This window comes from Papilio machaon, chromosome 26 (assembly GCF_912999745.1).
Source record: "Papilio machaon chromosome 26, ilPapMach1.1, whole genome shotgun sequence".
In the NCBI taxonomy this organism is placed as follows: domain Eukaryota; kingdom Metazoa; phylum Arthropoda; class Insecta; order Lepidoptera; family Papilionidae; genus Papilio; species Papilio machaon.
The window spans coordinates 3,410,022-3,424,979 of NC_060011.1; the positions used below are offsets into that span (position 1 = coordinate 3,410,022).

A 14,958-nucleotide genomic window follows, 5' to 3' on the forward strand; every position below is an offset into this window, starting at 1 on the left:
TTTTAGCAGTATTTAATTTAAAAAATATATATATTTTGATGATTTTTATTTAAATTGATACGTTTTTTTATTTTAATTTTAAGTTCAAATGTCACTAACCATTGTTTTAACATTTTTTTTTTAATATTAAGGAAGGTTTATGTACTTACGATTGCATAGTTTTGCTTATAAATCTAAAGAGATCTATTTTATTTATGTTATTTAGTTTTGGAATCTGATTTTTGTGTCGTTTTTTTATCTATGACGTCATTGCAACATTTAATATGTCGGTAAAACAGTCTATATTGGACTGTTTTATTCACTTGATATTTATGTCACGAAAAGTGCAACTGTCATTCAATGGAGACGTTGTTTTTTTTTGACAAATGTCAAATGGATTTTTTTTCTTTTTTTTTTGTAATGTTTGTATGATGAATTTCTTGTTGTTTTTAATAAATGCACAAGTAAGTCATTAACATTGTTTACAACGAGTTTTGAATGGAACGTAATATTACGTTTATTTAACTTATTCTTAGTATTTTTTTAATATCTTTATTGACATTTTTTTAGGAATTTTTCGGTACCAAAAATGAATTCAGATGTCTTTTTTTTTATAAAATTTTGGTTTTTTCATTTTTCGTAGTGATTTTGAATATTTTATAACCGTTTATGGTCCTTAATATAAGATTGTTTTATAGTTTTGTGCCATAATGAAGTGTTGCCGACGGAAACACCATACAAATAATGTTACCATAAGAAAATGATCTTTTATCTGTCACCTGGAGCAAGCTAGAAAATCTCTACGAAGTGTGCAATCGCCATTTTAGGTTATTTACATAACACGTTATTTTTTTAACATATATATGTCTATTGAAATATTTTTTTCTATTTTATATGTTATGTTTAATTTTATTGTAAGCGGAATATAATACATATATTATATGGTGCCAATAGAGGTCACCCTTTACAAATAATATAGGGTGTTTTTAAATGTCTCGATATTCATTTTATTTAGATTTATTAATCTTAGAGATTAAACAGGTTTTATTGAATATTTTTTTTTGAAAAGTTAACCTCTTTCGAGGACAAAATTAAAGATGCCAAAGTTCAATGTAATTTATATATTTTTTTTTTGTTACAACTGGCAACATTACTGTCACAGGAACTGCTTCTGGAATATTCGAGTAACAGTTGAAGATATGAGTGAATGAACTTGTTTTGTAGCTTGTTTAAAATTTTTATTTTATTCCTTTGGATGATGGTTTTAAACTAAAAAAAAAATTATTAAAAATGCAACATTACCCTTTCATACACTCGTATTTTTATCAATTTTATGTTTTATTTCGTTTGTTGAATAATTTATAATGAAAACTTGTTCTAGTTTAGTTAGTGTTTTGCTTCACAAAAGGCAGCTATATTCGCTTGTAGTCGACGATCTCACGTCGCTCGACCCGTCATATTGTAAACACGGCATCTTAAATACTTATTGTACATGTAACTTAAAAAGTAAAAAAAAAACTATTTGGTAGCTATTTAACTAAGTTCTAGTATAAAGTGGTATCGAAGAATGCAAAATAAAATATATTTAAGTAGACTGCTGGAGTTTTTTAAGGATATTTTTCTCTTTTACATTTCTATTTTCCAGTCGGATACAAATTATGTATGATTGATGCGGATTGTTTGATAAAAATTTTAACTTGTAATTGAAAACTATTAATTAATTAAGAAACGGCTTAACTCACGTTTGATCGTCCGGTGACGGCACCGACTAGTCACCGGACGATCAAACGTGAGTTAAGCCGTTTCTTAATTGATTAATTATGATGTCTCACGAAAGTTTAAACAATTTAATTGAAAACTATTGTTGAATCAAATATTTATAAATTAAACTTTTTTCTATATTTATATTATAAAGAGATTTGTTTGTTTGTTTGCATTGAATAGACTCCGATACTGAACTTTTTGAAAAATTATTTCAATGTTCAATCCGCGGGTGACGGGCTATTCTTATTTCTAGACTAAGTCGCTTTAAAATATTTTTGGCTACATAACTGCACTTTTACGATCCATCTTAACGTAATTCGTAATTTTTTTTCTCGTTAAGTTGCTCTTTTTTGTGATTTTTTTTTATTATTTACAGATTTAAGTTACATTGATTTAAGTTGTCAAACAATCCGCATTATCACGGGAACATACTGTCTACGAATTCAATACGTAAGCGAGTATAGTTCGCGCGAATCTTTTCAGCCGTTCTAAAGTTAGGTGCAGTTTGAAGTTTTGTGCAGAAAAGATTCGTGAGAAGTATAAAGTATGGACTTTGAATATCTCTTTTCACAGTATACAAGCCTTGTTTAAAATAATTCCGTTGCATTGGATACTTATTTGCAGACGCACGATGCATCTTTTTACACTATGTACTATATTATGTATTATTTCTCTTGTAATATATGACGTCATACGCTATTTACTAGACTAATATATAGACTATAAACTTAAAAATTTGATCTATACAATCTTGCCTTTGGTAAATAAAAAAGCAATTTAATATTCATTGTATTAAAGATTTTGTAGCAAGATTGTTAAGATATTTTTATGTGGTCAGTCTATAGATTATAAAGTCTATATTATAAATATAATAGTGTTCGGACAAGAGGCAGGTCGGGTTCCGGCGGCCGATGTCCTCTATGTAAGAGATCGCAATAACAAGTGAGTCATGTATAAAGTAGAATATAGAATATTTTCTATGTTTTTCGATATTTAGATAAAATACTGCCAGTGTCGACGTGAAATAATTAAAAAAAAAAAGAGTAATTGTAAATTATATATGTAGTTACCTCTATACGCGATGTAAGTCCGAATGTATTAATTTCTATCATCATCTTACTGAGCGAAAATCGGATAGCGTAGTGTCGAGTTAGTTTGCGGTCCGGTCCTTGTAGTGGGTAATGTGATCCGTTGCCAATAACCGTATAGTATTGAACTTTTCCTTTTTAAATATATATCTTCATAGTGGTTAAATGGTATGTACACTTGCGCACAAAACTTATGTGAGGGCGCTTCAATGCCCGACCTTTCGGTTCGTACAAAATGCAGCTGCGGACTGCGAATATTTTTTGGTAATATTTTATCTGTACTCTTCCCCTTATACTTTGGAGATATTACAATGATGGCATTTAATTAGGAGGCGTCCTTCGTTTATTTTCTGTAGAGGCACAAAAGATATTTTTCTCTCGATTGTCCTGTAGTTGAGTTGTGTAAGGACACGAGGGAACGCGTCCGAAGTAAACGCTCGCTCGGACCGCGGTCCACTTATCTCTATTTACCATTAAATACCTACGTTTTTAATATATACTGAAAAAAATCTATATTTTTAACAAATTTTAATTTTTAATATATACCTTCTAATTAAATTCCTAAAGATAAAATAAATTTTTTAATATTTACGGTGTATAGTATTTTACTGCGAGGCGATTGTGAAAAAAAAAAAAAAAAAACAGGCGCTTTATAATTTTTTTTTTATTTCTCTACTTGATTTCATTGCAAAATATTGTTTACTGTCCACTGAAATTTTCATATAATCTGTAAAACTGATGTGTACACAAATATCAGTATGTTTCAGGCATTTTGAATCCGACTTAAATGTATGTAAAAATAAATGTTGTTTTAAAAAAAAATTGTGCTTTTTTATTTTTTTTATACCACGATCTTGGATTTAATAAAATGAAATGATTTTTTTTAGAAAAAAGTCAACTTTTATTTCAATTAATTGGTACATCACAAAATCACAATCACAACAGTACAGAAAATTTCGTCTTGAAATTAATAAATATTATGTCAGTTTTCACTGTCAGAAAACACAGTTTTATCATATTTTTTTCTTCAATGAATACGACAGAAGATAAAATTCTTATACATATGTTTCAGCAGTGGAAATCCGCCATTATATTTACCTTAGAAACTTATCCAACTTGTAACAAAAAATATATCAAGTCTATGGCAAAATGAAAGGTAAAAAAAAACGTCTTTGGACTTTAGAAATTTTTCTTCATATACTATCCAGAGTATATTTAATTGCGTAAACAAAAAGTTAAAACTTCTATTAATGAAAATAAAAAAAAAAACAATAGCCTTTACTTGATTCCTAAGTGGCAGGAAATGCGTCAGTAATGTAAATAAGGTTTCAGAACAATTTTTTTTATATAATTTTGACTTATTGACTTAAAAGTCATGCATTAAAAAAGCGAAACAAAATATACACACTAACAACAAAAATACTTCCTAAATAAAATATAATTAACTCGTAAAAAAATCTTATTTGCATAGAAAACTAGAATGACTATAAATCTAGATTTATAGAAGAAATTAGGCTAAAAATTTAGGCTTTCTAGCAGTCAAAAGCAAATTACAAAAAAGCTTACATTTAATGTCAAAATATCTTGAAATAAAAAAGTAATTAAACTAAAACTAAGCTTATAAGAGATTCAGGCTTTAAGACTTGTGACTATAAATGTACAATACAAATAAAAATGTTACCAATCGTTTGTAAATTTCGACAATTAAAAAAAAAACTAATTCACTATTCGAAAAAAAAACTAAATTAACTGAATTTTGTATTTGACGTACAACAAATTATGAATTTGTTCAGTCCAAAGTTCACTATCAGTTTAAAATATGTCTAAAACAATTAAAAACAGACGAAATTCACAATATAATGCACTTTACAAGATAAATAAACATAAATTAAAAAAAACTGCACAAAAAAAAACTTAACGTTTAGTTAATGCTTAATTTGAGAAATATGACGTCATAAAAAAGTACATGCACTAAATTGTATGAAAAAAAAACAAAGCCATCTTTATTTTAAATTGTCATAAGTCATAATGTAATAAAGTTTAAACTATGCACAAAATTAAAAAAAAAAACAATCAAAAAAAGAAAAATCAAAATCTTTTATAGAAAAAAACTAATAAACTATTTAACTATTCACATTACTTTGTGAATTTTGGCAGCCATTTAAAATGTATAAGTACATATTTAACTTAACCATCACTTAAAAGAACTTAAATATAAGCGTAATAAGAACATAAAAATATACAGAAGAGAAATATTTGGGTAATATTGAGGTATTTTATAAATTAAAACTGGCAACATTCTAAAATAACTAAAAAACTTAAAATACGAAATTATAAAACAAAAAAAATGGAGAGAATTAAAAGAAATCTGAAATTCAAAAATAGAGATTTTTAATTCCATATAAAAGCTGCTAAATTTTTTTTTCATATTTTTCTTAAGTTAATTTATTTTTTTAAATCCATTGAGACATCAGAATTAGAATTTAAAATATAAATCGATAGCAATAGAAAAAATTAAACTTAAAACTTTTTTTTACCATCCATGATGTGCATGCATTTGAAAAAAAAAAATCTAAAAATCTTACAATTTTTTTTACAACTAGAAATATCAATAACTTTGTCACTTAATATAAAGAGTATTTCAAACAACAACTTGGTCCCTTCAATTTAAAAAATTAAAAAAAATTACATTAGCAAAAAAAAATCAAGTAAATTATGTCAAAAAAAATAATATTTACAAAATGTCTTTTCAAATATCTAAGGCTCATTGACTTAAATTCGTTCGTTCAATCCTAATATTAATAAGAAATAGTGTTAAAAAAAAATTTAAAACTATTACCACCTATAAAAAAATTAAAGCAAGAAATAAGGTAAGTATGAGAAATTACAAAAAGAACATTCTATTTCTTATCTAGAACTAGAATTTTAAGATAATTTAACTATATTTTTTTTTTTACTTGCTTATGGCACAAATGGCAATCCTTACATTTACCTTACATTTTAATCCATCCATTTTAATTGGACAATGTATTACATTTTCTGTTGAATATATTTAAATTCACATATTTTGACATATCATGACATTTCGTAATTCAAACACTTAGCGTGGGTTTACATTGTTTCCAAACTCTATACAAAAAAATTTACATTCCAAAGAGAACTACAAAGTGCCAATAACCCAATGGTTAAGACATTCAACGTAGGTTCGAATCCCGTAATTCAACTAGTGCAGTAATTATCAAACTTATTTCTTTCACCGCCTCCTTTGAAAATCAATTATTTTTCATCGCTCCCTATTTTTTATTTAACCTTAAAACTTAAAAACCACAATTTCATTACTTTAATTAATTTCAACGCCCCCCCACTTTTTGGGCTCCTTAACGCCCCCCTCTAGGTTTTAAACGTCCCCAAGGGGGCGTTATCGCCTTTGAAAAACACTGGACTAGTGAACATACAAATACAAGCCTAGGGCTTACTCGGATCAGTTCTAGAACTTTCAATTATGTTGTAAAAAATAGTGAATAATTACTATTTTTTTTTATATTACAAATTGACAAACGAGCAAGCGGTCATATGAATTCGCCGAAATGGCGAAGCGACCGCTGCCCATTTAAATTCGTAATTACAAATGTGTTGTCTACCCTCAATTGAAGGAGATGCACATAAAGTATATATAATATTTAATCAATATATACAAAGAAGTTATCATGTCCGGTGTAGTTAGCTGCGAAGGCTTTCCCAGCAGCAGTGGGGGCGCTGAAGGCGAGCTCGTTGACGCGCACCACATCTCCGTGCAGGAATGTTGCGCGCGCGCAGTCCACCAGCTGGGACGCGATGCGCTTGCGTCTGTGACTCGCGTGTGTCCAGACACGAGACACTCCACATCTAGATTTAATGAGATTATATAATATGCAAGATTTAAGACATACAGTGTCTAAAACAATTTCTTAGGGAAGATTTCTCATACGAAATCTACAGATAACTTTATAATTATCAATAATACTACACTAAGGAGGATACTGAAATTGTCTTTAACAATTCTGAGTATAATACTGAGATGAATATAAACATATAAATCATAAATGACACAGTAAAATCACACAAACCCAATGTAGTTACAATCTATATATATATAAAAGAAAGTCGTGTTAGTTACACTATTTATAACTCAAGAACGACTGAATCGATTTGACTGAAAATTGGCGGACAGGTAGCTTAGAACCAGGAAACGGACATAGGATCATTTTTACCCCGTTTTCTATTTTTTATTCCGCGCGGACGGAGTCGCGGGTAAAAGCTAGTATAAGTATAAATGATGAAAACAGCCTTATATGAATTGACATTGCCCTCCTTTCAGTCGGGTAAAATAATGAATATGTACTTACTTGACTGGGTAGTCCTCAACACTACAGCAGTCTGGATCTCCAGGTATCAACTTGTAAGCCTTAACTTTAGGTTCCACTATCAAGCAGCCCACTATCTGCTTCTTCTCCACATACAAGTAAGCCTGTAATAAGAAATAATAGATATGAAAGTTAATTAAAATTCTAAACTATTTTTACATCATCAGCTCTCTATACATCCCCACTGAGGAGCTCGGAGACTACCCTAAGTTAAGGATGACTAGGACAGTCAACTTAGACCAAGTGCGGGTTGACTTCACACATATCATTGAATTTCATCTCAGATATGTGCAGCATCACAATGTTTTCCTTCATCATAAGAACATCGGATAAATATACATATGTAAATCGAAAAACACATTGGTATATGGTGGGATTCAAACCCAGGACCTGCAGATTGTAAGTCAAATACTTAACTTCTGAGCCACTGACGTTCTTTATTGTGTCAAAAATTTTAAATTTCTATAGTAATAATAAATTTTGTAAAATATGATTAAACTGGACTTGCCTGTGACTTTGTCCGGGCAGGATTTAAAAAAAGCTTTGTTAATACTCTTTGTACCACACTATGTACTACATCTGTGCCTTTAATTGGAATCTGTTAAGCCATTTTGAAGATACATAGTAACAACTATCTAAACTTTCACATTCATAAATAATTTGATTGGACTCCAAAAAATGGAAAATTCGGAATCACTTAACAAACTAAGAAACTTCGAATAAGTTGTCATTAAGTAGAAAATTTTTTTTTGTGTACAAGAGGTTGAAAAAATCATCTAAAAATTTTTTGTTATATGAAAAGATGGCAAACTAACAAACGGTCACCTAAATCCGCAAATACAGATGCGTTGCCTACATTTAAAAAAATCATGAATTATCCATAAAATAGTTATGATCAGTAAACTTACAGTATAGTGATGTTGTTCATTGGGCAGTGCAGCTTCATATCCGAGTTGTACGTGAACGAGACGCGCCAACAACGCCGCCACACGTCTCCAGCCTCCGCAACCACCTCGCACGCGCAGCACACGACCACTCTCTGTACGATGTACCACACACTCCTCCTTCCAACCCTGGAAATATAACAGATACAGTCAAACCTGTATAAGTGAGAGTCCAAGAGTTTTTATCCAACTTGAGTATCTCGCTTATGGAAATCTTTCGTCAGTACCGTTCTCGCTCATTCAGGTTTGGCTGTTCTTTATTTTATTTTTTAAGATATAGTCCGGTAAAGATTTTCACACTAATTCTTTTTTGGGTATAAGTTTTGATTTATTTATTTACCTATACATGGTAATAGTCAGAGACATAATGATTGCAGATAAAAAAAAAGTATCGGGCTGTATTTTTATAACTCACAAGTAAAGAAAATTAATCAATTGACTCCTGACTATTGTTGAAGGCTCAGTCAGTGATTCTCAAATACATATAGAATATATAACAACTTTAGCAGACAAAAATCAACATTTCCAGGTGTTCTAGTGATAAAAAATACTAAAAAATAAGTCCAAATCTACCAAAACTATTTAGGAAAAAAAAATTATTATATTATTAGGTAAGAATGTATAAAACTTACATTAAACTTAAGAACATCTGTGGCATTGTGATGAACTAAATGATCATGCTCATCCTGAGGGTCACCGATCTGAAAAAAAAAAATATAGACTGTAATAAGATTATAAAAGAATTTAAAAAACGTATAACACAACTTGACTTTTTAAATATGGATTTCCAGTCTTGAAATACATATCAAAATCAACAATATCTTACTTAATAATATTATAAATGCTAATGTTTAGATGAATGGATGGATGTTTAAAGTTATCTCCAAAACAGCCTTACAAATCTCGCTGAAATTTGGCAAAGATGTAGAACATAGTCTGGAAGAACAAATAGGCTACTTACTAAGTTTTTTTTTTGTCCGAGCAGACAGAATCGCAAGCGACAGCTTGTTATACAATAAAATTTAATATTAAAATAGTAGGAATTAAATATGTTGATAGTTTACCTGATAAATAACTCCGCACTCATTGCACTGAGTGACGCCGAATTTTTTCTGACCAGCGTCTATTACGTACTGGTCTTTTATTGACTTTAATATCGACCTTCTGCTTTTATCTGTACCTAAATATTAAAGAAATATATTTGAATACTACTAACTGTCACTTACCATAGGTTTCTGAGACTAAAATCTCCGTTTCAAAACATATTGTTATATGTTTTGTCAAAGATAATGACAGGGATAACAATATGTTTTATACATAGTTTTTGGTCTCAGAAATCCATGGTTAGTCATTTAATAGTCAATTTTTTCTTTTTTTTTGTAACAAAAGATGGCAAACGAGCAAGAGCCACTTCATTTTGTCAAAAAAGAGTGACCGTTGCCCATAGACATCTGCATATATTTATTCAACAGAGACACACAGAAAGACAGAACAACATTTCTTATAGTAATGTCACAACTACAGAAGACAGGCTTGAAGTGGAAGCAATTCCGTGTACAGTCTGATGAGTGTGTGCTAGAGGTCTGTTTCTAGTCCTCTTCCCATCCTTTTCTTATAAGGAAATGGGAAGGGAAATTAGATTTAGCGGAGTAAATGCATAGGAAGGAGAAATATTTATCTTTCTGTGGGTCTATGAGCAGCGGTCTCTTCGCTATTTTGGCGAATTTAGGGGGCTTTTGTCTCGTTTGCTACGTTATAATATAAAAAATGGGGTCTCTTAGTGTAAATAGTGGCCAATTAGTGTCACTAATGAATTCTGGTTATGGTAGAAAGCTACTAAAATCTTACCTTTTGGTAGACTGGTAACCCCAGGGTTTGGTTTATTGAAAATAGAAAATAATTTCATAGGTTTTGTTTTTGATGTATTGTTTTCTTCGTCCGAGATTAATTCTGTAATAAAATAATATTATAATTAAACTAGCTGTCGGTCGCGACTCCGTTCGCGAGGAATTAAAAAAAAAAAAAAAAAAAAAAAAAAAAAAAAAAAACTGTAAATCTAAACCATTCTCGAATCTCCACGAACACACACAAAAAATTTCATCAAAATTGGTCCAGTCGTTTAGGAGGAGTTCAGTCACATACACACGCACACAAGAAATATATATATTAAGATTAGAATAGATTACTTTCGCTAAAAAAATGTTTGACTTCGCGCGATTGTATTGTAGAAGATTCAGAATTACTTAGCATATTGAAAATTATATCGTAAATAGGTTTTACGCATATTATTTTTAGACCCTTAAATAAAAAAAAATCGTATTTTTTTTTGGCGTATATTTAAAAGAAAAAAAAATCACCATTTAAACTGTGACTTAGGCAGAATCTTTGTTTATATAGAAAATGTGATAACTCACCAGGACTGACTCTTGGTATATCTTTTTCAGTGGAGGCGAGGACTGCTTCAGCGTTGATGTTGTTAGACTGGGCCATGTGCAGGATCTGTTCGTCTAACATCTTTAATTCACGCTCTATAGCGTCCAGATCTGTTAATTCTTCTGGTTCTAGAAAATATATGATAGTTTCAAATTAGAAAAAAAATATGTTATTAGTAACTAAAACTACTTTTGTGCTATTTCATTGATTCATTATTAAATCTTTTGTCCAAAGTTTTAAAAGAACTGTTTTTTTTTTGTGTGTAACTCAAAAACTATTGAAGTGATTAAAAAAATATTTAACCAGTAGAAAGTTCTTTTAAAAAAAAATCTTACCTTTAATTTCATTATCTTCAACAACAATAAAACCTCCATCTACAGGCAGAAACTCAGTTTTTGATTCTTTATCTGTCATATTAGAATCTGCCATAACAATATCTTCTTGACCTGCATTCCCTTGGCCATTGTTTGATGCACCCAGTTCAATGATAATGGTGTCGGAATCTTCCGGAAGAGGTAAGCTTTCCACCGGAGTGGCAGTTACTGGTTGGAAGATGGAACTCGTCTCCTCTATTATTGAATTATTAAAGCATGGAACTTCAGCTTTTCGGTAACTTAATTCCGTTTCTGGGACTTCCTCTTCTGTCCATTGACTCAATAATGCTTCTATTGTTTGTTGCTCTTGTACAAATGGATTAACTTTGTCTAAAAAATTAAAGATATTATTTGTTAGATGTCAGTTCACTTAACTTTCCGCTGAGGGTCTCGGAGCCAACCCTAAATCAGGAGTGACTAGGCAATCGTCAACTATGCTGACCCAGTGAGGGTCGGTTGACTTCAAATATATCTTTGAATTTCTTTGCAGATTTATGAAGGTTTTATCATGATGTATTCCTTCGCCGTAAGAAACTCAGATAAATGAACATATGTTAATAAACCTAGGGCCTGAAGATTACAAGTTAAGTGCTTAACCCCTGAGCCTTTGTCGCTATTATTTATTACTTTGAATAAATTTTATGAAGTGTTTATCAAATTACTTTTGCCAATTTTAGAAAAAAAGTAATAACTCCTAAATGAAATTTTTCAGTTCAACACTAAAAAAATTTAAATGAAAAGAAGTAACTAATAAGAAAACATGAAAATAAGGACTTTAAAACACCTTACCTGTCACTAATTCCTGTGAAATTAATTCAACATCATTCGTAGAATTTTGAGATATGATGCTTTTATTTAATGTGTCAGGTACGATTTCTCCGGATGTTTTTGTATTTCCTTTGATACTGGATATATTGGGCTTGTTATATTTCGGTTTACGAATCTTGTGTTTTACCCCCATATTAATTTCCCCTGGCTTTCGTTTACGTCGGTTGGAATGACCGAATGAACGACGTGGATGAGTTGCAGTTGATTCTATAGCATTTGATATTTTTGTTGTTATACTAGTGTTTAAGTCTGGATTATTTTTTCCATAGAATGACTTTGCTGACAATATCTCTTTGAGTTTATCACTATTGAATAAAGAGAGACGAGCTTTAGGTGCTAAACTTGGGTCTAATTTTGGTAATTTACAGTTTGGTCCGTTATCAGACATACCATCATAGTGTAGTCTTTTGTGACTCTTTTCACTATCGCAAACTGATTGAGGACTTTCTTCTATTTCGAGTATGGACCGTCTGTTGTGATTTAATTTAGGTGGAGAGTCTTTAGCTTCGGTTGTATTGTGTGGTGTTTTTAACATTTGTGTGGGAGATATAAGATTGGTGAAATCCATTTTTGTTAGACATACAACAGGATATTTTATGGGTGAAACATTTTTCTTCTGTTCAAGTAGCACACCTTTAAAGCTTTGTAATTTGGGTGAATTTTTATGTTTACGTGATGATCGTCGTAGAGGTTTAGTTGGTGTGTTCTCTTTCGAGTCTGTAGCAGAATCTGAATCGAAGTTTAAATCTTTTAAAGAGCTGCTGCAACTTTCTGTGTCAGCTATCAAACTGGCGAGACTTTTACGAGCTTTACTTGATGTTGATGAAGTTGTATGTATGCTAGTGCATGAGTGTGTGGATGAAGGTGTAACTGGATGGTTACGGAGGTGGGGGGTAGCTGGTGTGGATGATGAACCACATTTTGTTTCAGGACATGAATACTGTGTCTGATATTTTTTAAGTGTGAAGGGTGACTTCATGAAATTCTTCAAGTAATGTGTTTCTTTTACTTTCCGCGATTGGCTTTGAGTTTCGTCTGTGAACATAATAAAATACATATTGGAGTAAAAATCTAGATTAGTTTGGGGGATTATTTGTTTAGTATTTTAACTAAGATAAATAACAGATAACAATTTAAAAGATAGCAGAGCTAACATTTTTTGAATTTGGCGAATAAAAAAACAATAAATCAGATTTTAATATCTTCTGTTGTAATTAAATGTTACCTACATTTAAAGGATTTTACATTTAATTATATATGTTTATAAGACAAAGATATAAAAACCTGCTCATACCAAAAAGAAAAACAACCTGAAATAAGGATAGGTGGTAAGTTCCTCAAAGAAATTGCTCCAAGAATTTGGAAAGGCTTAAGATGTAAGATGTATATTAATTGGTTTATAAACCCTTTAGGTCAATTTGCACCAGCCTAAATATATCTTGAAAGCAATGTGATAAGTTCATTGACTCCTAACAGTATGACAAAGTTTTTAAACTTTTAACCATGTTGCTCAAATATTGGCTGGGTTTCTGAAGGAGAGGACAAGGTAAGACAAAATCGGATATTAATTAAAAGAACTTTCGAACAACTCACGCCATAGTGACCTCTCGGGCGTTTTAGGCGTGTTCTGATCAGTTTCCTCTCCAGAGCTTGAATCGATAGTGCTGATGATTCCGAGATCGCAGTCATCACTGTCACTCTCACTGTCCAGCACGGGGAGTCGGCGATGCTTCGTCAAAGACTCCGGTTGTGGAGGTGCCTCGCCTTGGAATAACCCCTTTTTCCTCTCGGTCATTTTCGGTGTATGCATATGAGGAATCCGCAAAGAACGACGAGGTGTTATTGCAGCCATATCACTGAATCTTTTTGCAATACGCAATGTTTATTAACTCACTAAATTTCGCACACGAGCTTTAAGTCACGGAGTTGGCGCCTCCATCACTTAGTTTCGAAAATTTCCATTCTGTATTAAAGATAATATCGAATACATCTTGTAAAACACGTGGCAACTCTGTTATTAAACAGTTTTATTGAGCAAATCAAATGAAAATAAGCTTATTCAATTAAAAATACCAATACAAAACTTTTAAACGGCTCTATCAGGCAACCATTGTTCTCAATTGTTTGGCGCGTAAACATCTGTCACTACCAATGTTGCCACTATTAAAATAAATTTTTGTTGCTTATTGCTTGTTAAAATCGACATGTTACGCAATGAATTAAAAACTACTCTTTTTTCAGAACATAGTTCAGGAAAAGAAATTCAATTTGGAAGAGAATTTTGAGAAATTTGGAGAAAGGAAAACAAAGGAAATATGTCCAGCATATCTTTCATTACTCCACGCGTTTTTGCTTTTGGCTCGGTTTGACAGTTATATCTTGGTGTCTTGTTTTAAAACTGCCTCCTGCCTCCAATTGTGCAAGTATATAATTAATATATTTGATGCATAATTAGATTAAAAAATAATTTAATATAAAGGTTTTTATAAGCGCCTTGACGATGCAAATACAAGCTGTTCGTACATGAGAACAAGACCTTTACGATACGTAAACCTTAAAAAAGCAATTCAACTGTCTTTTCTTAAGGTTTGAACTGAGATTAATTAAACTAAATTTCATACGTTTCTGTGTTGGTGAATGGTATCGTATCTATGTAACTTGGAATGTTTTGAAAGGTTCAATAAATTAATTGTAGAGTTATTTATAAGAATATTTTTTCAGGCGCATTATAATAGCAATTTACTACTACTAGATTACAGATTAATGAACAGTCAGAGAAAATTTAAAAAAATATTTAATACTAGTCATAGCCCGCGACTCCGTCCGCACGGTATTAAAAAAAAACTTAACAAGTAACCTATGTGTTCTTCCAGACAAGATCCGTTGAGTCGTTTTTGAGATACCTTCTAACAAACATCCATCCATACGTCCAACTAAACATTGATATTTATAATATTAGCAAGATTATTAAAGAATAATGTTGCCGTACTAATTCATAGGAGTTAAAAGACATTAATATTTTGCCATTTATTAAGAGTAAATAATAAATTTGATTTAGTATTAATAATAACACAAAACGTAAAGCGTTGTAGGTAATTAGGTTAATCTTAGTTCCCATATTATCCCTATTATAGTAGGTATATAA

At 30.9% G+C, this 14,958-nt stretch overlaps 1 protein-coding gene across 1 annotated transcript; it reads right to left on the reverse strand.

Annotated features, from left to right (window-relative positions):
* Positions 1-6,497: 6,497 nt before the first annotated feature.
* LOC106714720 (N-acetyltransferase ESCO1) lies at positions 6,498-13,860 on the reverse strand. The gene is made up of 10 exons (XM_045684538.1): positions 13,407-13,860; positions 11,775-12,848; positions 10,947-11,315; positions 10,593-10,739; positions 10,027-10,128; positions 9,243-9,358; positions 8,811-8,879; positions 8,143-8,307; positions 7,217-7,338; positions 6,498-6,716 (listed from the first exon to the last, which is right to left on the reverse strand). The coding sequence occupies exons 1-10, from the start codon at positions 13,663-13,665 to the stop codon at positions 6,512-6,514; spliced, it is 2,628 nt and encodes an 875-aa protein (XP_045540494.1). The 5' UTR covers positions 13,666-13,860; the 3' UTR covers positions 6,498-6,511.
* Between the last annotated feature and the right edge of the window lie 1,098 nt (positions 13,861-14,958).